The sequence below is a fragment of the Rattus rattus genome, chromosome 1, assembly GCF_011064425.1.
Source record: "Rattus rattus isolate New Zealand chromosome 1, Rrattus_CSIRO_v1, whole genome shotgun sequence".
NCBI classification, from domain to species: Eukaryota; Metazoa; Chordata; class Mammalia; order Rodentia; family Muridae; genus Rattus; species Rattus rattus.
This window is the reverse complement of record NC_046154.1, coordinates 172,771,246-172,795,433: the sequence shown is the minus strand read 5'-3', so window position 1 is coordinate 172,795,433 and position 24,188 is coordinate 172,771,246. Positions and strand designations below refer to the sequence as shown.

Genomic DNA, 24,188 nt, shown 5'->3' with positions numbered 1-24,188 from the left:
AGGGCAGGGACTATGTAGAGAAGAGAAGAAGACAAGTCTTCCTCATACCTTCCATATCTCCTGAAAACCATGCTATAAATGCCAGGCTGCTATCGGCCATTTTCATAATTCTCCTCCACGGGACACTAAGAAGCATGAAAATACTGGCTGACTAGGAGTGATCTGCAATAAGGCTTATTAGAGCAGTTTTTAAACTTTGATGCTAAGAGATTAAAGGGCAGACTGGAGAAATGGCTCAGTGGTTAAGAGCACTGACTGCTCTTCCAGAGGTTCTGAGTTCAAATCCCAGCAACCACATGGTGGCTCACAACCATCTGTAATGGGATCCGATGCCTTCTTCTGGTATGTCTGAAGACAGCTACAGTGTACTTATATATAATAAATAAATCTTAAAAAAACAAGAGCTAACCTCTTGTTAACTTAGGACTCAGTTGAAAAAAATGTGACTTGTGGTTTTGTTTAGTTTTGTTCTGAAGGGTGCATTAGTACAGTTGTCACTGAGATGCCGTTGGTCGTCTGACCAGCTAGGAGGAATCCATTTTTGTTTTACAGTTTCTTCTCTTGTACCCTTTTTATAAAACTCTGGATCCATGAGTACTTTACGTTGTAAAAAGCCAGAGATGACAGCCATTTTACATTTGGCAAGCATAGGACTCAGAGCTTGTCACAGAGCAGTAACAAAAAACAAAGGAAAATGTGAAGACATTCATTTTGGCTCCCAGTCTGTCATAGCCCTTTCTACTTTTTCTCTTTTTCTATTGGTCAGACTCATTCAAAAAAACATTTCGCCTGTTCTAATTCTTCATGTGGTTTTTTTATTTTATAAAAGGCAAACAAAATAAAAATTGTTAAGTAAGGGCCAGGGAGATGGTTTAGAGTGCAAAAATGCTTGCCATGGAAGACTATTTTAATTCGACCCTGAACCCACAGTAGTAGTAGTAATAGTAGTAATAGTAATAGCAGTAATAGTAGTAGTAACAGCAGTAGTAGTAATAGCAGTAGTAGTAGTAGTAATAGTAGTAGTAGTAGCAGCAGCAGCAGCAGCAGTAGTAATAGTAGCAGCAGCAACCAGATGATGGTTTAGGGTTAGGATTAGGTTACTACTACTACTACTACTACTACTACTACTACTACTACTACTACTACTACTACTACTACTACTAGCAGCAGGGAGAGGAGAGGTAGAGGTTGGAGAAATGGCACAGCAAATAAGAACCCTCGTTGCTCTAGCAGAGGACCTGAATTTGGTTCTCAGCACCCATCTTGGGTGGCTCACAACCACCTGTAACTTCAGCTCTGAGGGATGTGATGCCCCCTCCTGGTCTCCGATGGCATTTGCATTCATGTGCACATAGCTACACATAGACATACACACAGAGAATTACAAATAAGATAAAATCTTTTAAGAGTCGTAGACACCATGTTGCACATCTGCAATCCCAGCATGCCCATGGTGAAATGAGAGGTGGAGATGGGATGGTGACATTGTCGGAAGCTGTGAGCCAACCAGCTGACGTCTACAGTACTACAGTGGAAACAAGAGAAACCCTGTCCCACCAAGTTAAAAAACCAAGAATCAACCCTTGAGAGTTGTCCTCGGACCTTTATACCCATAGTTCCAAACCCAAACACATACACTCTTATACGTGCACACTCATACACGCATGCTCATATATGCACACTCACACACGCAAAATTTTTAAAAAAAATAATAAAAGTGAGTGAATAATAATAATGCTTTTAAATGAGTCTGAATTATACATCATTAAAATATGTTGCAAATATGTAATACTTTACTAATTACATTTTTGCAATGGCTTCCTGTGTCCTAGAAACTAAACACCAACTTTTTGGTTTGTTTCAAGTCAGAGTCTTACTATACAGCTCTGGCTGTCCTGGAACTCACTATGTACCCCAGGTTGGCCTCAAACTCAGTGAGATCACCTGCCTCTACCTTTGTATCCCAAATACTGGATAGTAGTGTATGCAACATTTTTAAAGAAGGCAGTCAAGACTTTCTAAAATCTAGCCAACCTCGAGGACCTTTCTGAGTTTCTTTCACTGTGCCGCTTGCCCTCTCCTCTTCGATGGAAATAAGCGTTTGCTCTCCTCCCGTCTTGATGCTCAAATGTGAATGAAATGTCAGAGAGAGTGCGCTCTAACCAATAGAAAATCACGGGGGGAGCGCATCTGTATCAGTGTTTTCCAAACTTTCCTCAGAATGACCTAGAAGACTTCTTAAAACTCAGGTTTGTGAGTCCCGTCAACAGATTTTCTGAATTTGTTTGTCTTTGTTGGTGCCTAAGCACGTGCACCTCTAACGCTTCCCTGGCAGCTGACACTCCTCCAGAGGTGACGTTATGGAGATTACTAGTTTGTTACCTTTACTAAAGAATTTGAGAAGTACATCTCCGAAGCTGCCCTTGAGTAATGCAAGAACGTGCCTTTGGAAACGAGGCCCTTCTCAGACAGCTTGCACTTGCTCGATTTTATTCCAAGTCAAAGGTGAAGTGCGTACGCAGCTGTTCATAGGTATGCGTGGATCACTCCCCACCCAAGTCACCTCTCTAGTCCCATCTCCCACGACTTCCCAGCTCCCATTCTAGAGCAGTCAATCTGCCCCTCCCCCCATCGTTTCTTTGGACACGTTAGGCACCTTCTTGTGTTGCCTTACTTGACCTAGGGATTCCTTCTCCCTAGAACATTCTGTACTCAGTCAAATTATTTAGCCACCTTTCCCATTGTCTTCAAATGTCTTGGCTCATCTCACCTACCTAGTCACGAGAGCCACCCTCCCTTCCTATCCTCCCCAATATGGTGCTTTGTTGGTCCTCTTCCCACTCTCCATCCTACCAGTCAGTGCTCTTAACCAATTGGCATCTCTGTAGCCCAGATGTAAATATTTTTGACATAAGGCATTTTTTTTAAACCAAACAGAGACCCTGCACGGTTATTTCCTATTTTCTAGCTTACAGACATCGGTGTTACAATTCCAGTTCCCGTTTCTTGGCGTTTTACTGTATGTGCTGACTACTCCCTATCTCATCCAGAAACCTGTTAAAGTGAGAGTTGGACTACAAACAAGGATCTGGGCCAAATGAGTATTCATAGCGAAATACTCTGAGGCAAGTCTAGATTTGGCGCTCGATGGGCAAGGTGAGCTATGCTGTTCCTTCCTCCCCTGCTTAAGAGACAAAGCTGGCAACAAGAAACCCATTAAAACTGCAATTGGAGATTTCACCGTTTCCCAGCAGTTTAAAATATGTATTTTTAAAGAGCAGTTTGTTTTCTCCTTAAAAAAAAAGAAAGGGGTTGGTGATGGTCGTGATGATAACCCAACGTGCTCATTTCCTACTGTTGTGCTCCCATTCAATCACTGATTTTTAAGCCATAACCTGAGCCTCTGCCACTGATAGACACGTAGTTCCTCTTGTCTAACAACTTCTAGTTAGTTGCTATGCATGCAGATTCCAAGGTGGTTTAAGCTCCTCATCCTGCTGGATGATATGTTGGCTCCGGATACCCGCACCACGCTCACCCGGGGCAATGCCACACACGGGAAGCAGACCTTTTAAAATTCTATTCTTCGAAGAAACTTCTGGGAGCTATGCCAACAGAGAGGCAGAACCTAGCCTGTACATTCAGTGTTTTAAGAGAGAGCATGGGGCTGGAGAGATGGCTCAGTGGTTAAGAGCACTGACTGCTCTTCCAGAGGTCCTGAGTTCAATTCCCAGCAACCACATGGTGGCTCACAAACATCTGTAATGGGATCTGATGCCCTCTTCTGGTGTGTCTGAACACAGCTACAGTATACTCACATATATGAAATAAATAAATAAATCTTAAAAAAAAAAAGAGAGAGAAAGAGAGCATAAAATTATTACGCCCCGAATTCATTATGATAATGGGATACGTTTGCGCAGTGTTGACCCAGGGCACTTGCAATGGCATTTCCCCAGGAGTTTTCAGGGGTTCAAGGTTAGCCCGGCCCAAGTGTAAGTGGCCATTCTATTCCATCAGCATATTTCTACTTCTCGTGTACTCTCTATTCATATCTCTTCCTTCCTCATCAGTCTTACTAGTTCTCTTGTGGCTCAAAGGACACTTCTTTATCAGGAGCAGGACGGGAGATTTCCCCTCATGAATATTGGGTTGTTTTGACTAAACAGGTTGAAAATTCTTGGCATGTATCGATAAGAAATTAGCTGATCTCTCCGAGTGTCTTGTCTGAGGGTCTCATAACCTCTCCTCCTCGGGCCAGCAAAGAGAACGGTAAGGAATGTTCGCACAGGCCGCCTTAGGCACCACGGGTAGCCTTACCTTTACAAGCATCAGGGGCAGAGAAGGGCCTCCTGAGGTCGCGGTAGAAACCCGGCTTACAGCGCTGACAGTGCTGACCCTCGGTGTTGTGTTGACAGTTGTTGCAGACACCACCGCTGCGATTCCCGGATGCCTCCCACACGTTGATGTCAAAGTGACAGGTGTCCGCGTGCCCATTGCACTTGCAGGCTGGCGACAGAACAGCATAGGAGGGACATAAAACACTGCATCGGGCTGTCTAGCAGTCAAGACGTCAGAATAGGGTAAAGCCGTCGCTAAATTTAAATGTTACTTATTTATGGAAGAGTGTAAAGCACAAGAATAAAAACAATACAAGAAGGGATATATTATTAACTATCAGCTGGGCGGTGGGAATGGTGGCAGCGGGGCCGCACAGCGGGGCCGCAGCAGGGGTGGCAGCGGTGGCACTCGCCTTTAATCCCAGCATATGGGAGGCAGAGGCAGGAGGATCTCTTGAGTTTGAGGCCAGCCTGGTCTACAGAGGGAGCTCCCGGACAGCCAGGGCTACACACGGAAGCCCAGTCTCAAAAACAGAAACAACAACAACAACAACAACAACAACAACAAAATCCCTGTCTGCGTTCTCCGTAGACCAGTGAGCAGGGACCGCCTCAGTATGCAGAACCACGCCAGTGGGTTTGTGGACCTGTGGGTGTCGTGGAAATCTCCCTGAGCAACCGCCTCACTGCTGCCAAGGACTAAGCATCCATTCAGAAGAATGTGGACGAGGTTGATAGGGGCACAGGCTGGTTTAATGACCAGCTTAAAACCTAAGGCCTCTTCGGGGCCATTCACAGGGTGGGTGAGTCAGAGGATTCTATTCTCAGACTGGCTAAGACTGATGGAATTGTCTCAAAGAACTTTTGAGCAGAAGAAATCAGGAATAATTTGTTGTAAATAAAAGTGACAAGTACCTGTGACAAAAAAACCCAAAAAACAAAAAAACCAAAAAACCCCAAACAAAAAAAAATTACAAAAACAAAAAACAAAAATAAAACCCAAACAACAATGACAACAACAACAAAAAAACAACACCCAAAACCAAAGGAACAATAATCCAAAAGAACTGTTTTCTTTCCCTTAGTTGGGGTACCCCCTTTATTCTACACTCTTCTCTAGACTTCCATTTTTCGTTATATATTGGTATTTAAATATTCACTATGTTAATTTCTGTGGGAGAACCCATCATAGTCATGGACCAGATCATTCTTGAGTCAGGGAGTTTGGACTGCACAAGATGGAGAGACCCAGAGTACTAGCATGTGTTCTCCTCTTCCTGTTTCCTGGTTGTGGATGCTTCAACTTCCTGTACTTCATCGCCGTGATGGACCGGACCCTTGAACTAAAGCAGAGTAAACCCCTTACGTGGCTTTCGTTAGAGAATTTTATCACAATGACAGGAAGGAACCTAAAATAATTATCAAGGTGAAGGTAGGTCCAGTCTGTCAAAGATACTCTGGTTACAAAGATGTTCTGGTAACTATGGTTATATTTGGGGCTGGCATTTATTTTGGAAAGAGATTTGAGAGGTTACCAGGTTTCCTCTTGGATTGTGACCCCCTGACCTTTCTGATTCTCGATCCTTTCTAAGGATCAGCGGGTCTCTTGCCTTGGTGAGGAAAACCTAATTTTCTTGGCATTATTTGAAAATAAAAATGTATAAACCATAATTTATGTTTACCTATGAGCCTGGAAAGAAATGTCTGGTGGATAGTGGACAGAGCCCAAGTTTCTCTGAGATGGAACCTACGGCTTTACACATGCTAGGCAGGCGGTGTGTGTGTGTGTGTGTGTGTGTGTGTGTGTGTGTGTGTTACTGAATAAATTTAGAGGTCAGAGGTTAACTTGTAGGAATCAATTCTCTCCTGGGTGTTGGCTGGGGGAACATCAGACTGGTTGGCCCACCCTTTTACTTTTTATTTGAGGTAGGGTCTCAGTAGCCCAGTCCAGTCTATCCTTGAACTCACTTTATAGCCCTGGCAGGCTTTGAGCTTGGGATTCTCCTGCCTCAGCCTTTTGGAGTAACTGGGGTTACAGGCCTGAACCATTAGACCTTGTCAAAGTCATACATCTCAGCTCTTGTCATTTTGACAGACATACAGAAGTCTGGCACTGAAACCTCCATTTATAGGGGAGGGGACTTGGTGTTCCTTGTGTAATGATTTTCAACGATAGCTCTAAGCATATTAATCTTTAGCGCCAAGTGGCACGTCTCTGGCTTCGTGTGCTTAGATATGCAGTAGGTTTCCATGGAAGGGAGCAGAACGGCACTCTAGGAATTTAGGAGAAATTCTTTAGATTCTCCTGATAAGTCATTTAGAATAAGAATCCAGACATCCCCGGAAGTCAACTGTACTTGAAAAGGCAAGTGCAATTTTTTTCCCCATTGTTTCCTCGATGTGTTATGATGTTTTCCCAGACTCCGTGTCTTGAAAAGGCAGAGGGTAATTTGATATTTGTGCTCAGAGGAAATCCTTCATATTTCTTAGAAATAAATCTGCTATGATTCCAGATCGTGTATGGGAAGCGATTCCTCAGAGCTTCGCTCACAATGCAAACAGTTTGCAGAGATGCCAATAGGACAGAGTGGGCAGGAACGTGCTCTTTGCTTGTGTAGTGTGGGCTCTGAATGCTCTCCTTGAGACCCTGACGTGCTACAAACATGAGCAGACACGATATTTAGAAGTCTTCATGAAACAGGCTTGACGTGAGCGTGTGTGTTTCTCAGAACATCTGGCCACTGCAGCTGGACCAGCCTCTGATCGTTTTTAAAACTGCAAATAGAGAAACGGTTCCCTTTCCCATGTCCTAGCCTCCTGTATCTAATCTCCAAATGCAAATCCAAAATTAGTCCTAGCCAAGCAATCCCATTCTTGACTTCCCGCTTTCATTTCGGGTCTGATCCATCCGTGAAAGGAAACCATAATACCATGGGAGAAAGTATCTGACCTGAAGACATTGGGTCATGTCTTCATCCCTTCATTACTAACGCTGGCAAGGTATTTAATCTAGCTGAGCCCCGTTTTCCTGATTTCTAAAACAGGATTAACACCATCTGCTCTCCCGGGTCGTTCTGGGAACTGAATTTAAAGAGCTATTTTCACGATTATCATTCAATCTCACAGCCACGAGAGCCGTCGTACACTGTAATCCTTGGTTACTCTTATGTCCGCTCATGTTTGTACCGTGTCATGTTCTCAAGGGGAGCATTTAGTATCCACAAAGTATCCAAGCAAATAGCACATTCTTGGCTGCTCAGGCCGATTGGCAGCTCTGTCAACTAACTGTTTCCAATGGTTGGAGTCACCCTGGGCAGCGATACGGGCCGTGTTTGTATATAGCTTCTGTCACCCTCCACTTTGTATTGAGTTTCAAGAGATAACAAGGAATTCGAAGATAAGTTTACCTTACAAAGACGGCTTTGAGGAGTGGATGTTGTTACTTACTTCTGCATTCGTTAGGAGCCCCTGTTCTGCCATCCGCTGCCTCCCAGGGCCGGTCGTTGTATAATGGTGCACAGTGCTGGCAGTGGCTGCCCGCCGTGTTGTGCTTACACATGCACTTCCCGTGGACCTACAGACAGCATTAAGTGAAAGCCGTGAGCAAGGGCAATAACGCTGAGGGAGAAGGAAATTCTCCCTTCAACTTCTTCGTACCCATTTAGCTGTAAGACACTAATTCACCTTTTGGAAGAAGTTAGCTAGCATGGGGAAACATTTTTTTTTTTGTCTATCTTTTGATTAATTCAAAGGAAGAAACAACACTTTTTCCTGACTATAGAATATATGGCCCCAATGAGAAATTCTGCAGTGTTGGCTAAGTATTTAAGTTAATTTTAATATCCTTAATTAAAAACCTTCTTAGCACAAAGTAATGCATCATTAGCTACTGTATAAAATTAGAAACTTGTAATCTTTAAAAATTATTTCTATCAACATTTGACATATATATGTATATATATATCTTCCAATGCAATGAAAGATCTTTTCTGCATAATATATTAGGAATATGTAGTTAAGAGTATGTACCTTGCATGTGTAAGACCCTTAGGTTTGATCCTCAGTACCCTATCCAACAACGACAACAACAACAAAAAGAATATCTATGTGCCTTTAAAAATATTCTTGTGTATAACAGAGTCCCCTGTAGGATAGTTTATTTATGTAATTCCCTACCTGACAGCGTAAACTGTTGATATATCCGGTGCTACCATGAATATCCCTGTAGCTAAGTATTTGTAGAACTCTTTATTTCTCTTAAATATATCTCCTAGAAGTACAATTAATCGAAGGGCAAAATATATTGCTCTGACTTTGAGTATACTTTGTCATAATTAGTGGGCTTTTCTTTTGACCCCACAACTGAATTCCTGAGGGTGATCTAAAACAGTATGTTTCACAGAGAATGCTTTAGCAAAATCCTTAAGAAAATATTTTTGGCTTTATTCCATTGATAATGTTAAAAAAATCTTTGGATCATCAAGTACCTCCTAGGAAGAATTATCGTAGAGCCCAGTAACAAAATGCATCTCTGGAAACTGATACAGTGACCACAGACATGCAACTTTGTAAAGCGGCTGTGAGTGGGGTTTATACATATGAATCTGCAGGTTTTTCTTGAAAAACAGTATTTAAAAGTGATTCAGCATAAAGGTAACAAATCATGCCAATCAGTTAGCAAACATTTATTGATGGCCTAGAGGGGACAATCACTATGCTACAGAGTTTGATACCCAAAACGTCACCTTTCTATTTATTTACTTTTACTGATGTGTGTGTGTGTGTGTGTGTGTGTGTGTGTGTGTGTGTGTGTGTGACTGCATGTCACATGTGTTAGGTGCTTTCAGGGTCCAGAAGGGGAAGTTGGCTTCCTAGAGCTGAAGTTACAGGCTATTGTGAGCTTTCTGACCTGGGTGCTGGGAACTGAACTAGGGTCCTCTGGAAAAGCCAAAAAGCACTTTTAAGTGAAAAACCTTTGTTCTAGCCACAGCATTTTTTTTCTTTAGGAAAGGATGAGGAGTTGGTTGTGGTTGGAGAGATGGCTCAGTCAAAACACCCATATACATTAAAAAAAAAAAAAGTGGATCTCAGTTGTTGGAGAGATGGCACTGTGGATAAGAGCACATCCCTGCTCTTCAAGAGGACCCAAGTTCAATTCCCAGCAACCATATCAGGGAGCTCACGGCTGCTGTAAGTAACTCCAGCTCCAGGGGAATCCAATACCTCTGGCCTTTGCAGGCACCCGCATTCGTGTGCATGCGTGTGTACCTACAGTCATCATTAAAAATAAAAATAATTTTGATACAGGACAGGCTATGGTATAATTGGAGCTTTATGTAGGAAAATGCAACAGCAAGCAAGACAATGCAAAAGAAGGAACAAGCTGGGATTCAAAGGTTTAGAATTCATCGTAGGTTTGACAGTTGTGGAGGGCATTATGAAAGGCCTGGGGCCTGGAATGAATTTCTAACAGGCTGAAAAGAGGAGTCTTCCCAGGCTGAGGAAACAAAGGAAAAACACAATATGGGGGACTCTGTGGGCACGTGTGGTCCTTGAGGCTGGGTCTGGAAGGTGGAAGGCCACACAGGATTTTCATCATGGACAGAAGAGGGGACTTACAAAGAGATAGGCAAAGGACAGTTAATAAATGAACCAGAGTACACACTGGAGAGCTGGGCTTGGTCTAGAATGAGCTTGACATTCACCAAACGTCAGCTCAGAAACTCTGGGGTTCATCCTGCAGATGATGCAGACACATTAAAGAGGTTTAAGCGAAGAAATAATTGAGAAGTGTATTAATTACGCTTTCTTCACGTTGAAGAGAACGCCTTTCTGCTTCCTTCCTCTTGTCTAATAATAAACTTTTCTTTCCCTTCCTCTTTTACGTTCTTCACCCCTGCTCCAGCTTATGTCTCTCGACATCCAGTGACATGACTCGTATTTAATTTTAAACAGTAATTGGGTGGGGTCTTTTTTTTTTTGTGCCTTGTTAGTATCTTCTCAAATTCTTGTAGCATCCATTTATCAAGGGTTATATGAAGGCGACATTGAATGGCATTGTTAGTTTTCTTTACAGGGACTCAACTAGGTTCAAGGCTTGGAAGGTTCAAGGCATATATATATATATATATATATATATATATAGATATAGATATAGATATAGATATAGATATAGATATAGATATAGATATAGATATATCTCCACCCAACCATAGGTTATTCTGTCTCACTGATTCTAGGCCTCAGGAGATCACAGACATTGGGCGGGTAACCTCATCAGACATTCACGCTTATCACAGGGTAATATTGACAGTCTGTTTCATCTGGAGCATTCCTTTCTTCCCATCTGCCGAGAACTGAGACGAAACCTCCCAGGGTCTGAAGATGCTAGGCCAGCAAATTTTTCTGCGCATAGCGAAATTCAAGGAGCTGTCATTTTGAGAATTACCAAAAATAGCTGTAAATCATTACCCAGACAGTTTGAGGCAAGAAATCCTTCCTCAGCGATACGGCTGCCGCCGTTCAAGCTTGAAAGATCACCCACTATTTGATGCTCGTGAAAAATGTGCTAGGAAAACCAGGTCTTCCTTGGAGGACATGGGGAAGAAAGGAAACTTTAGTAATAAGTTAAACATGACTCCTATTTGGTGCATGAGCATGAACTAGGTAAAAAGTAAGAAAATGGAGTTATGCAAGGAAGGTTGCATCTAACAGTACCGTCTGTGGTCTAATTGGAAAAGAGGAACGAGTCCTGACCACAAACCACAACGTCTAATTACCCAGGAGGTATCTGAATATTGGAGGGGGTTTTAGAAACTCCTCTGTTAGTGCTAAGAACACTTTTTCTCTTTCAGCGTCCAAGGGTTGGTTTATCTATCTATCTATCTATCTATCTATCTATCTATCTATCTATCTATCTATCTATCTATCTAGTTGTTGTTTTCCTTTTCAAGACAGAGTTTCTCTGTGTAGCCCAGATGGTCTGGAAATCACTCTAGCTAGTGATTTCTTACTCAGATATCCCCCTACCTCTGCTTAGCAAGAACTGGGATTGAAGATGTACACTCCTACTGCCTAGCTAACATCTTTATAAATACATGCAAGTCATTTTACCACTAATATTGACCTATTTTCTACTCCCTTTTAGCATATTCCTTATAAGAAGGCACTTGTGCAAACTTAAAACAAGTCATTCAAGGATTTACCGGACCAGTATGCTCATTATGAGCTGTGCAGTTTTGCGACAATAATTTTATATTAAAACTAGATAGATGGCCAGGTGGTGGCAGCGTGTACCTTTAATCCCACCCAGTACTTGGGAGGCAGAGGCAGGGGGAATCTCTGTGAGTTGGAGGCCAGCCTGAACTATAGAATGAGTTCTAGGACAGCCAAAGCTATACAAAGAAACCCTGTCTCAAAAAACAAGAAAAAGAAAAAAAGAAACCCCCAAACCATCCCCCACAAACAAATGAAACAAAACAAAACAGATAGATGGAAGAAAAGGAAAATATCACCTCTACATAGTTGAAGCTACACACATAATTTAGGTGAGGCCAAAAATGAGGCATGGTTGCCTTTTGGATCCATTGCCCCAGAGCGCAGACCTAGGATAATAAGGTTTCTTTTTAATTGGCTCATTTTGGCATTCGAAAGTCATGTATCATGGGATTGAGGACGTTGGTCTTGGTTTTAGGTGGGGGAATCTGGTCATAGACAGTACCAAGCACATGGGATTCAACAACCACTAATTTGTATGTAGATTTTGAAATGTGGATTTGAAAAACAGGCTGATTTTATCTTTAATTACGTATATACCTGTGTGTCTATGCACGGGTGTGTATACCTGTGAGTGCTGGTATCTGAGGACATCCCATGAAGCTGGGGTTGTGAACTAACTTTGGTTCTGAAAGAGTTGGGAACCCAATATGGGTCGCCTGCTAGAGCAGTCTATGCTATTCGCCACGAAGCCATCTCTGCAGCTCCAAGGTGTTATAGAATATTTAAATATTAGAAGGAGGACTGTCTTCGATGACTTTTAAAAACTTTGGGGTCCTTAAAAAAAATGTCATGTGCTATCAAGGCCTGCTTCTTTGTACTCTGAATGTGGTCCAACTGTCGGCAGGCAGACACAAGCCGCAACCCTTTCTGAGTTATCAGAAGACTCTGCCTTCTCACCAATGTCAGAAACTCCTGGCATGAAGCACAGAGCTTATTCCTTATTTCTTGCCCTGTACAGCACAGATAAAGAAATGAACCAACAGTAACAGTCCCTGAAGATGGAGCTCCAAGTGCCTGTTGGCTGTGACTTATAGTAAGTCCTGGTCACTATGACTTCTCTGTCCTTGTTTTCTCTCTCTGCTTCCTTCCCATGGCTTAGGGACAGCTGGATCCATTCTTAGACTCGGTATTGTTCCAAATATTTCTCCCCGGTAGCCATGCACTTCGTTATCTAGTGATGCTATTCCCCGTGGGCTTCCACCACATCGAGAGGGCTAATGTTCCGAGGACCCATGCTAGGTTCATGGGGAATGTCTGACAAAAGTGGCTTCACACTACTTTCTGAGAAAAAAGGAACGTGTAACCAGTTTTGAGCCTTTTGTTCAGATTCGTACAGAGAACAATAGTGCAAGTCGGTGGGAAACGTGTTTTATAATTTCATATTAATAAATTCTTTAATTTCAAAAATAAAGTAATTTTCTTGTCTATGATTTTATATATAGATTTGTATGTGTATATATGTATATATACATGTTTATGTGTATGCATGTATGTATATATATGTTTGTAAATATAAATACATAAACATGCATGATTTTATCCCCCTTACCATGAAGGTTTGAACACGAATAGAGAATGAATATTGTTTCATATCATCATTAAAACTTTAAGAAAGATGCATGTGAAAAGAAAAGATTCTGTGAGCCAAGAGGAATGCGTCCTTAATGGTGGCTGCAGCAGTCTAATGGGCCTCTATTTAGCGCTAACAAGTTACCTAGAGTGGGGAAAAGATGCTGTGTGACCTCTTAAAAGGCCAAATGGGAAGAAAGACTGATTAATTTCCTAGGAGATAGTATATCCCTCCTAGAGAAAAGGATGAGCTTCTAAAGGAACGGACTTCTTATGCATGGAAAGAGATAAATTCTAACAACAGGCTGGCCCGTTGAAACGTGGGGCAGAAGCATGAACAGCAATGCTTCACTACAACCTAGGGACAGAAACCACTGCAAGAAAACACGTCTTTCCACTAAGAAACAAAACGCGCCCTTCCCGGTTAGAGGTCTGCATGTTTTAATTTAACAGAGGTAAGAGTTCTGTGGTGAAGAAAGGAAGTTCATAATGAGTTTGGTGGCAAAGGAGCTAGGAACATCCTGTCCTAAGGGACAGGAGAGGTTGAAGGCTATCCCAGTGCGGGGTTAGTAACACAGACAGGAAGGAGGCAAGGGAAACAAACAGCTGGGTGGTTTACTCTTTGGTCTGCACCGGAACACTAGCGAAAACGGCTTGTATCAGAAAGCATGGGGGTGTGCGGATAGGAAAGACGGAGAAAGAGATTACAAACCCAGGACAAAAGCTGGCTCGTATTTAAGACTGAATCCTGAAATGTGTCTCTTAGAGCTGCGTTCTTCCAGCCCTTGTGATAGGTCAGAGTCCAGAGCTCTTAACAAAAATACACCGTACAGAGTCGTTGAACACTCCATCAGCCCAGATTATAGCTATCTGCTCTTAATCCTACAACTGCAGGCGGGGTTGCTTGGAGGAAGAATGGACTCCTGGAGGAATAGAAAGGAATGTCTTAAGCAGAGAGGAAAGGAGCCAAAGACAGACTTTGCCGACTTCACTAATTTGCCAAGACCAGTCCTTGACTGACATTTGGGAAAAAGCATGAATGGAGCCAATGCAAATTTCTGAAGGAAGTTGCCGAGTGTTTTGCGCTCCGTGTGAGAACCAAACGCTTATCTCTCTCCGTTAGATTATAAACTTGCAGGGAGGAGTGGCTTTGGTTTCTTTGAATTTCCAGTAACCAGGGTATGACGGGTTATCAGAAAATAGGCACCATCTTTTGCTTCAGTCAATAGATGTTTAACAGAGCACGGTGGGCCGCGGCCACTTGTTTAAAACTGCTTAGAAGGCTGAGTTAGTTAGCTATGGTGGAGTGGGCGTGAGATCCCTACAGTTATTTGGGCACGCGGCATGGCCCAGGTACTTTCTGCAAAGGCTGTGCCGGTCTCTCTGAGAGACACACTGCCGCACGGATCTGCTATGATGCCAGGTACCAGCAACGGGAGTGATTGCACTACACAGCCTTTACAACACGCCATGCGTCCTTCTAGGCACCGTATGAATATTAATTAACTTGGGTCACACAAAAACCTTATTTGGAGGCAAGAATAATAGGTATTGCCTAGCTTCAGAACCCATTAAACCGAGACCCAGAGAGCTGAAATAACTCGCCCAGTGTCACAGCTTCAAAAAGCGGTACAATGCCCTGGATTCTAGTAGTCTGACTGCGGAATTCCCCACCTAACCCCTGAACAGTTCTGTTTGTAGAGTGCAGATCTGAGGGCTGCACTTTGCTCGAGCCTGTTCAGAGTGACCCCTTAAATGATGTTGGTGTGTCCCAAGCTAGTTTGTCCTCCAAGAGCATTCGGGAGCCGGTGAGATGGTTCAGAGGATGCTGCCTGCCCGCCGAGGCTACGACCTGAATCTTATCTCTGAAACCCACACGGTGGAATGAGAGAACGAGCCTCTGTAAGTCGTTCTCTGAGCACCACATTTGTGCTGTGGCATGCATGTGCCTGTATTTAGGTATTCATGTGTGCACATATGTGTACCACATGCACATGTACACACACACACACACACACACACACACACAGAGAGAGAGAGAGAGAGAGAGAGAGAGAGAGAGAGAGAGAGAGAGAGAGAGAGAATACTCAGGACAGAGCTGCCCTGAGTTTGTGGTGAAGCCAGGAAGTTGAAAATAAGGGGATACAAGATTAGTTGTACTTTCCCACACCCACTATATGCAAGTGTGGAGCAGGTAGGAGTGGAGAAGAACTTCAGAAGCTCATTGGCTGCACACAACACCTTTCCATTCGTGCACATAAAACACTGGCTCCATTCACCTCTCATCCCAGCACTGGGAAGGCAGAGGCAGGTGATCCTCTGTGAGTTCGAAGCCAGCCTGGTCTACAGAGCCAATTCTAGGACAGCCAAGACTACAAAGAAACCCTGTCTTGAGAAGGCAAACCAAAATACCGGGTCCTGCTAAGGGATCTCTAGGCTACTGAAAATGTTAAGAAGTTTCCAGAGACTCCATTCAGAGCAATGGTTAATATAGACGTTCATCACTGGCCACTATGCTGAGTGTGACTACTGTTGAGGGTCTGGCCCTCTATTAGTTACTTATGTCATCCCTGTCAGTTCAGGGAATATTGTGGACGATGGGGCGGAACGAATGTGTGAGAGAGGGAGTTCAGGAAGGAGCACTGTAAAATGCTGTGTCCTGGACATGACATGGGAGTTATATCCACAGACTTGCCCCAGCAGTGGCTTTTGCATAGGACCTGCATGAGACTGGACCAACATTCCAGAGTGGCTAGAGAAGGGGCATAAGGCCCCACCTGTCCCAAAGGAGCCCATAGGCAGTTAAAGGTTGTAAGGGGGAAGGAAATCAGTGGTGTAGCCACTGGACACTGCCCTCATTTGACTAAATGGCCCCCATCAATATTCATGCAACCGACTTAATAGAAAGCAGTGACTTACAGAAAACAGTAAGTAAAACTCTAGAACTCAAGGCAGGCAGATCTCTGAGTTTGAGGTCAACTTGGTGTACAAAGTGAGTTCCAGGACAACCAGGGCTACACAGAGAAATCCTTTCTCAAACAAACAAACAAACAAACAAACAAACAAACACCCAAAAGACAAAAAAACAAATCCCACGCTAAAAACCCCAAACAAACAAGAAAAACAAAACAAACAAATAAAAATACCCAAAAGGCACAAAGTTATTTATCAATCTGCTTTTTACTTGCACGCATGTCCACATGCCACACACATACAGGGCATTGTAGCCAGAAGAATGTGTTGAGCCCCAGGATGGTTATGGGCCTCCTATGCGGGTGCTGGGATGGAACCTGGGTCCTCTGGAAGAGCAGCCATTGCTCTTAACAGCTGAGTTATCTCTCTAGACTAAACATATTCAGTTTTTTAAAACCCAAAATGAAAGGACTTTTAACCTTATTGTTTTAAAAATATAGCATTGGCTCAATACTATGGGATTTTTTTGTTCTGTTTCATTTTTTTAAGTGAATAAAACAGTTTAAGTGTCAGACTCTTCTGTAACTGTCACAGAGAAAATAACTTTCTAGAAGAAAGCAAGTCTCTCCGAGGCCAGGGAGCAGGAATCCTTTTATTTGTAGCTCTGAATTGCGAGTTGGAGAGCCTTCATTTGGGAAAACTCACTCCCTGAAGGATGTTTCTTTGCTTCATTCTCTATAGTTAGCCGGATTCCTTCTGCTGGAAAAGAATTGTGATGAATAACTCCTCTACGGGAGAGGGGAAACCCCACTGGCTAAGTATCCCATCTACTGAAGCCGACTGGGTTGATTCTGGGTTTTATTCTTATCTGGTTGCTTCACCTCTCTGTACATTGTAGAAAAGCAGTGAGTCGAGTGTTTCTTACCCATAGGAGCACACACTAGTGGTGTTAGGGAATGAGCTGTGTTGGAAGAATGCAAGTGACTTTTTCAACTTACTACGTAGCCCAGGCTTGACTCTATTTCAAAGCAAGCCTCCTCCCTCGGCCTGCCATCTGCTGAGATGATGGGTCTGAGCCACTGTGCCCAGCTCGCTTCAGCATTCTGTGTGTCTGGATTTGCCTAAATAGGGATAATTTTTAACTTTCATTTGAATTGTTGTAATGTCTTACTGGTTCTGACAAATTTCCATTTTATGTCTGTAAAGTAATTGTTTTGTGGCTCTAGGGTCTGGACATTGCTAGATTCCAGTCTCAGGCTGTCTCTGTCTGTCTTTCTGTCTGTCTGCCTGCCTGCATGTCTGTCTGTCTGTCTCTTACTCTGTCTCTGTCTGCCTATCTCTTATTCTCTCTCTCTCTCTCTCTCTCTCTCTCTCTCTCTCTCTCTCTCCCTCCCTCCCTCCCTCTCCCTCTCCCTCTCCCTCTCCCTCTCTCTCTATCCACCTTCCTTCCTTCTTCCCTTTGTTTCCCCCAAGGGTCCTTGAAGCCAGAGATGGTGGCTTGTACCTAGCCTCAGCTACTTTGGAGGCTGAGGCAGGAGGACTGAATGAATAAAACCATTCACGAACAGCCTGGGATATAGTGTGAGATTCTATCTCCGAAGAGGAAGATTAACAGAACAGTTCAGTGTGTTGTGTACAACCTGAAACCCCAGCAATCTGGGAGGTTGAGGTGGGGAGCACAAGTTCCAGGTCAGACTGGTTGTGTAGAAAGTTCTGGGTCTGCCAGGGCTACATAGTATAGACCCAGTCTAAAAATAAATAACAAAAGGGGGAAAAATCTTAAGAATTTGGTTCTAAAGATAGAATTTCAGCATGTTTTATAAAGATAAATGAGTTTTCAATGTCTTATGTTTTATAAAAATAAATCTGAGAGCTTCCTCATTTTAGTATTACCAGGCACTTGGTTTTCCCCATCTTGCTATAAAAAAGCAAACACTGCCGTTGAACTAAAACTGCAATGTCTAGAAGGCTCGTGAAGAGAGAACCTTTAGATAAGAGCACACGAATTCCGATTTAGGAGGGTACCCGCTCGTTACTTCTTTCCTGGCAGAGAAGTGTTTATTGTTTGTTTTCGCTTCTAGTGGACTAAAAAAAAAATATTTCTGAGTACTAAGTTAAAAATTATTCTGTCTCCAGGTAAGCTATTTGACTAAGTCATACAAGTGGATTGGGCACCTGTGTACACATCGTCTGGCTTTTGATCTGCATGCAGACAATGGGGACAGAGTATCTATCACCTGTTCAGCAGGACTTGTTTCAGTGTATCAGAAGCTTCCTTGCCTCTGGATACAAAGTTGACCCCATACCAGCGGTTCTTGTCCTTCCGATGCTGCAACCCTTTAATAGTCCTCATGTTGTGGGGACCCTCAACCATACGATTATTTCCGTGGAGACTTCATAAGTGTGATTTTGCTACTGTGATGTAAATACTTTTGGAGATCAAGGTTTGCCAAAGCTGCCACGACTCACCCCACAGGTTGAGAACCACTGCTCTATACCCTCCCAGACACCCTCAATTTCTTCAACTGCGAATTTAGAACAAAAGATGATTTTTAAAGAGTGGATAGATATAGCTACATGTTTACTGCACTCTCCTACAGGGCTGTATAAGAAAGTCCTTCGGCAGACAGCTAACTGTACATGCCTTTCAAGCCAAACTCTTGCCTGGCCACCAAGCTCACTCAGTAACAGGGACAGATGCTAGTGGTGACTCTGCTCCCTCTGTGTGTTTGCCTAGATCTGATAGGTGTTAAATGAAAATTTGACATTACATTTACCTGTTTATATTTTTCACAGCAAATCTGTGACAGTTCATAAGACAGACTCCCCAAGGGCTCCGCAAAAGCCAAAAGTTCCATCTCAGAACATCGATGCCATCAATGAGATTTAAAAAAAAAAAAGTCCTTCCTACAAATACTTAAAGTAGCTGTTTATGATGTAATCTCTTTGAGGAAAGAAAAGGAAGATCTCAATTTCAGTTTCTTAACACCCTTTTAACTTTCACAGTGTCAGAAGGCAATAGCTACAGTGGAACTAACAGCGTGCCTTGTCCCATGTGCTGCTGAGTTTCCCCGGGTTAGGCAAGAACTCGGAGAGCGCGGGATCGCAAAAATGAATAGAACTCATTCTGTAAGCGATTTCTGTGTGAAGCTCGGTTTGACATGAGCTTGAAGGGAGGTTTTGTAGGATCTTGCTCAATGTCTTTTAGGATTAAGATGAGTTTTTATAATGAGTCGGGGGGCCCAGGTAAATTGTATGAGAACGTGGTGGGTTATCAAGGACTTTTCACTCAATGACACTTGTTCAATGTGTGTGTGTGTGGAGAGCTCCTTGCTATAGACGGCTTTGCATTCGTTCACGGCCCCCTCCCCCACTTCTTAATTCATTCTCGTTCGCATTGCCCACTGCTTTCCTTCTTTCTTGACAGCTCTGTCTGTCCGTCACTCAGTACTCTATACAGTGCGGAGGGCGTTACAAAAGTTGACTTGTTTAAAATAAATGAGCCTCGGATTTTAGCTCAAGAAGCTAGTTGCCAGGGCATGTTCTCTTCCATAGTTTCTGTTGTTGAATTACTTAATTCAGAAAATGCCTTGTTTCTGAGTTTCCTAAAAGGCAATCTGCATTTTTAAGCACTTGTATATGAAAGATTAAGGCAGAAGCAATTCGCTTATTGCATTGGCTTGGGGTCTCTGACAGAACCATAAAAAAAACAAAAAACAAAAAACAAAAAAACAATCTGTGAGTATCTGAAGGTGACCAGAAAGTGCAGCCACAGGTTGCAAAAGCAGCAGTTTTTTTTTCACAGATACGGCTTCCTTTAAAACAGCCAGTTTCAAGTCCTAGACTAGCAAAGAAATACACTCAGTTTGCAAAATCCTTCCATGAACATCCACGTTTGCCTTTTGGGTTTGAGGGTGACTTTTGTAACAGCTCTGATCTCTTTTTAGGGTAACATTCCCAATGGAGTTGCCATTCCCATCTTTTTAGGATACGGCACAGTGGTTTGTCAGTTTAGTGCCGATGTTGCACAAGCCTAGAGCTTTTCCTTGCTCTAGAAAGAACATGATGAGGCAGGCGCGCCGCCATTTTCCTGAGTCTTGGCACTTGGCAACTGCCAACTGATGGTGCCTTTACGGATTTTCTTACTTTGAACATTTCCTACAGAAAGGAAAAAAACGATAACACAGGCTTTTGTGCCTGTCTTCTCGTGCTTAGTTTAATGTTTACAGGATCTAGCTTCGTTGAAACATATATCAGAACTTCATTCATTCCTTTTAATGGCTGGCTAATATTCCATTTCATGGATATGCTGTATTTTGTCTACGTGTTCGTCAGTCGATGGGCATTGGGGTCATAGCAACTCTTTTGCTACTACAGATAGTGCTGCCTTGAACATTCGTGTTCAGGATTTTATGGGAAGGTTTTATATTGTCAATCCATTTGAGTGTCTAGGGAAGAGTCGACTTTCCGGATCATACAATATCGCATCTTCAGCTGTCTGAGGGGATGTGGAACTGTTTTCCTCAGCATCTAGGAAATGTCATTTTGCATTTCCCCAGCACCGTGTGGTGTCCAGATCCCATACCTGTGCCTGTTTAGTCTTTCGGTGTCAGCTGAGTAGTGGGTGGGAAGTGGTGTCTCATGGTTGTTTCGATTTGAGTTTATCTCAGTGACGAAAGATACTGAGAATCTCTCCAGTGCATGCTGACCCTTTGCCTGGTTTCTTTACACGAATGTCTGTTCAGATGTTTTGCCCCTCTAAGAACTAGACTGGTCTTCTGTTGTTGAACCGTGGGAATTCTTTACATATGGTATGGATACTAGAACCTCATAGAGAGATGACTTGAAAGGATTTTTTAGCCGTTCTATATAGACCTTCTTTTTCACTTCCTTGATAGTTTTTGATTTTGATGAAGTCAAATATATTTATTTTTATTTTGTTCTTTTGTTGTGATTTTTTTTTTGAGACAGGTTTTTTTCCATGTCACCTTGGCTGTCCCGGAACTTGTTATGTAGAGTAGGCTGGCCTTGAACTCATAAAAATCTATCTGTCTCAGCTTCCTGAGTGCTGGGATTAAAGGTGTACACCACCTTGCCTGGCTTGCTTACTTACTTAGCTATTGTTATTTGTCGTTTTGAGTGTCACAAAGCATCACCCAATGCAAAGTCACAGTTAACCTGTGTTTCCTTCTAAGAACATAGGATGTTAGCCCTGAGTTTGGGCATCCTGGTCCATTTGAGTTACCTTTTACAAATGGTACATAGTAGGGGTCCAAATATTTTTGTGACTACCTTACTATTATGTCCTTTGTTACTGAATAGCATTTTGTTGTTGTTGTTGTTGTATTGTTTTATTTTGTTTTTGTTTTCTGAGACAGGGTCTCAGGCTCTCTGCAACTGGAACTCTAGGCCTCTGAGCATGGGCATGAGTTTCAGATCTACCAATCTGAGTGCCTTTTGTCTCTGATTCTCTACTAATTGCCTAGGCTGGAGTTTTTAGCACAAAGTTAAACAGGCAATGAGAACAGCCATACTCGTGTGATCCCCACAGTGGAGGGATAGCCCTGGTTTTCAGCATTGTGTCCGCCATTCAATGTAGACAGTTTCACTGCGCTCAGGGTGGCCTCTCCATTCCTAGTCTACTGAGAGCTTCTCCTCGCTACTTATGATGTTGGATTTCTGTCAAATGCTCTCCCCATGCCTATTGAGAAGATCAGATAGATCTTGCCTTTTGTTTATGATTATAGCATATTACACTGGTTGATTGTCCAATGTTAAACTAACCCCGAGGTTAGTTAGTTTCAGATTGTAGAGTCATTCTTGATCTGAGTTAGAATAAACCTGCACGAACAAGAACATACTATTCTCTTTTTCCTTAATAAAACAGTATAACTTCTTTTTTCTAATAGGTGCAATTTTTTTAATAGTGCAAAGCCTAGGAGAAAAACATTTAAAGGTTTATCTTGATTAGAAACACAAACTTCTAAGGTATGAAACTGTTAAGGAATAGGGAAAAGAATTTAAAATGATCTAGTACAATAAGTTTAAGTACAAAACCAGGATAGATGATGTATTTAAGATAATTTATGTCTTTATATTAATAATTCATTCTGGGTTTTTTGGTAAAGAAATTCTATGACTTCTGGGGCCAGAGAAATCATCTGAGGTTTCACAGTGCTTGCTGCTCTTTTTGGGGAGCTGTAACTAGGTCCCCAGCATGCACACTGAGCGGCTAACAAAGGCCTGAAACTCAGGCTTGAGAGGGTTCAATGTTTTCTTCTGGCCGCTGTGGAAAATCCCCTTCCACCATGTGCACACACACAATGTTATGGGGAAAAAAGGTAAATCAAGGCTGGAGTGGTGTGTTATAATTAAAATCCATTAGAGATGAAATAAAAACAAATCCTTTTTGTTTTTTGAATAATCACATTAAAAAATGTTCCAAGAATTTCTATTCCAGCTCTACCCTGAGAAATAGTTTAAGACCAAGAATGGCACCAGATGGAAGGGTGTCCCCTGGGTAGATGGAAATGTCATGATGACGATTATTTTGTTCAATTGATACATTCAAGCAACAGCAAAAGAGCAAGAGAGGAAAAAACAATGGGGGTATCCGAAATTAGCTACATAGTTTCCCTTAATATCCTTTGGAGCAATTTAGAAGTTAGAAACACTGAAGATAACTTAGAATTCTCTGAAGAAGTGTGCCTCTGACCACTGTTAGTATCTGCATGGTTACATGGTTTTGAAATGAGAGGACTTACTCTCTTTGAGATGATCCTAAACTACATTTTTGTTTTTCTGTATTACTTTCATAATATATAATTGACTGACAATAATAAACAGTCTATATGAAACTCTAGTCCAACAGTTCCCAACCACCGTAATGCTGGGACCCTTTAAAACATTTCATGTTGTGCTGACCCCCCAACCATAACAGTAATTTTGCTATTGCTATAAATCATAATGTTAAGTATCTGATATGCAGGATATCTGATATGTGACACTTGGAAGGGTCCTGACCCACAGGTTGAGAACCACTGCTCTGGGGACATAGGATTCTCTTCTTACCATTATGGGCCACAAAGTAAATAAAAGAACCTTGCAATTAGTTACAAGGAATTCTTAATTCCCCCTCTCAATAATCATAGACAAAGTTTTTGTAACAAAATATAGCTTCCTATTTATAAAGATGACATAAATGTTGGCCCTATTTGTTTTTAAGAGGACTAAAAAATATATATATATACACACACACACACACACACACATATATATATATATGTAGGGAGTTGGTCTGGTGTGGCTATGTATTCAAATGCTAAATGCTGGCCCCTAAAATCTGGTTGCCCCTCACCCCAAGGAGCTCCTCGCATCACACCCAAATATGCTATATAAACCTTGTCCCCCAAGTTACCCCTGATTGGTTAGTAAAGATGCCTACACCCTGGGCTGGGCAGAAGAAAGGTGGGCAGAGCCCACCTTGGCTTGGTGTCTCAAGCAGAACCCAGGAGGAGAGCAAGGAGGAAGGAAAAGGGAAGTCACCATAGGGGAGGTGGATGTTGAGCACATGGCCATGAGGGTTGGCCTGATGGAGTGGAACAGCCCAGGCAGAACATGGCAACTGATATCTCAGGGCTACCACAGGGAAATAGAGAACATAGTGTAGAGCTTTGATGTCTGCCCAGCTCTAATGAGTTTAAGCTTATTATAAATCTAAAGGTTTTTGTGTCTTTTATTTGGTAACTATATGATCTAAGAAACCTATAATAAATAAAGACAACAAGGAGCTGTAGCAAACCCCAGAGTAATAACCACCACAACATAGGTTTGTGTATATATATACATATATACATATATACATATATATATTATACACACACACACATATATATATATTATATATATATACACACACACACACACAAACATGGCTTTGAAGTGAGAGGACTTACTCTCTTTATCATATATATCATATATATCATATATATATGACATCATCAAAGCTCACCATTATCATTAATATTAACATTATTCCCTTAAATGAATCTCTTAATTTTCAAATGCCACTGATTAATTCAGTCATAT

At 42.2% G+C, this 24,188-nt stretch overlaps 1 protein-coding gene and 1 pseudogene across 1 annotated transcript in view; one reads left to right on the top strand and one right to left on the bottom strand.

Annotated features, from left to right (window-relative positions):
* Ntn4 (netrin 4) overlaps positions 1-24,188 on the bottom strand; it is a 114,799-nt gene that overhangs the window by 32,584 nt on the left and 58,027 nt on the right. Inside the window, exons 4-5 of the mRNA XM_032911521.1 lie at positions 7,788-7,914; positions 4,321-4,509 (exon numbers count right to left, since the gene is read on the bottom strand). Coding sequence (XP_032767412.1) covers positions 4,321-4,509; positions 7,788-7,914 — 316 coding nt within the window. The remainder of the gene's footprint in view (positions 1-4,320; positions 4,510-7,787; positions 7,915-24,188) is intronic.
* On the top strand, positions 4,958-5,208 carry LOC116908262 (annotated as a pseudogene).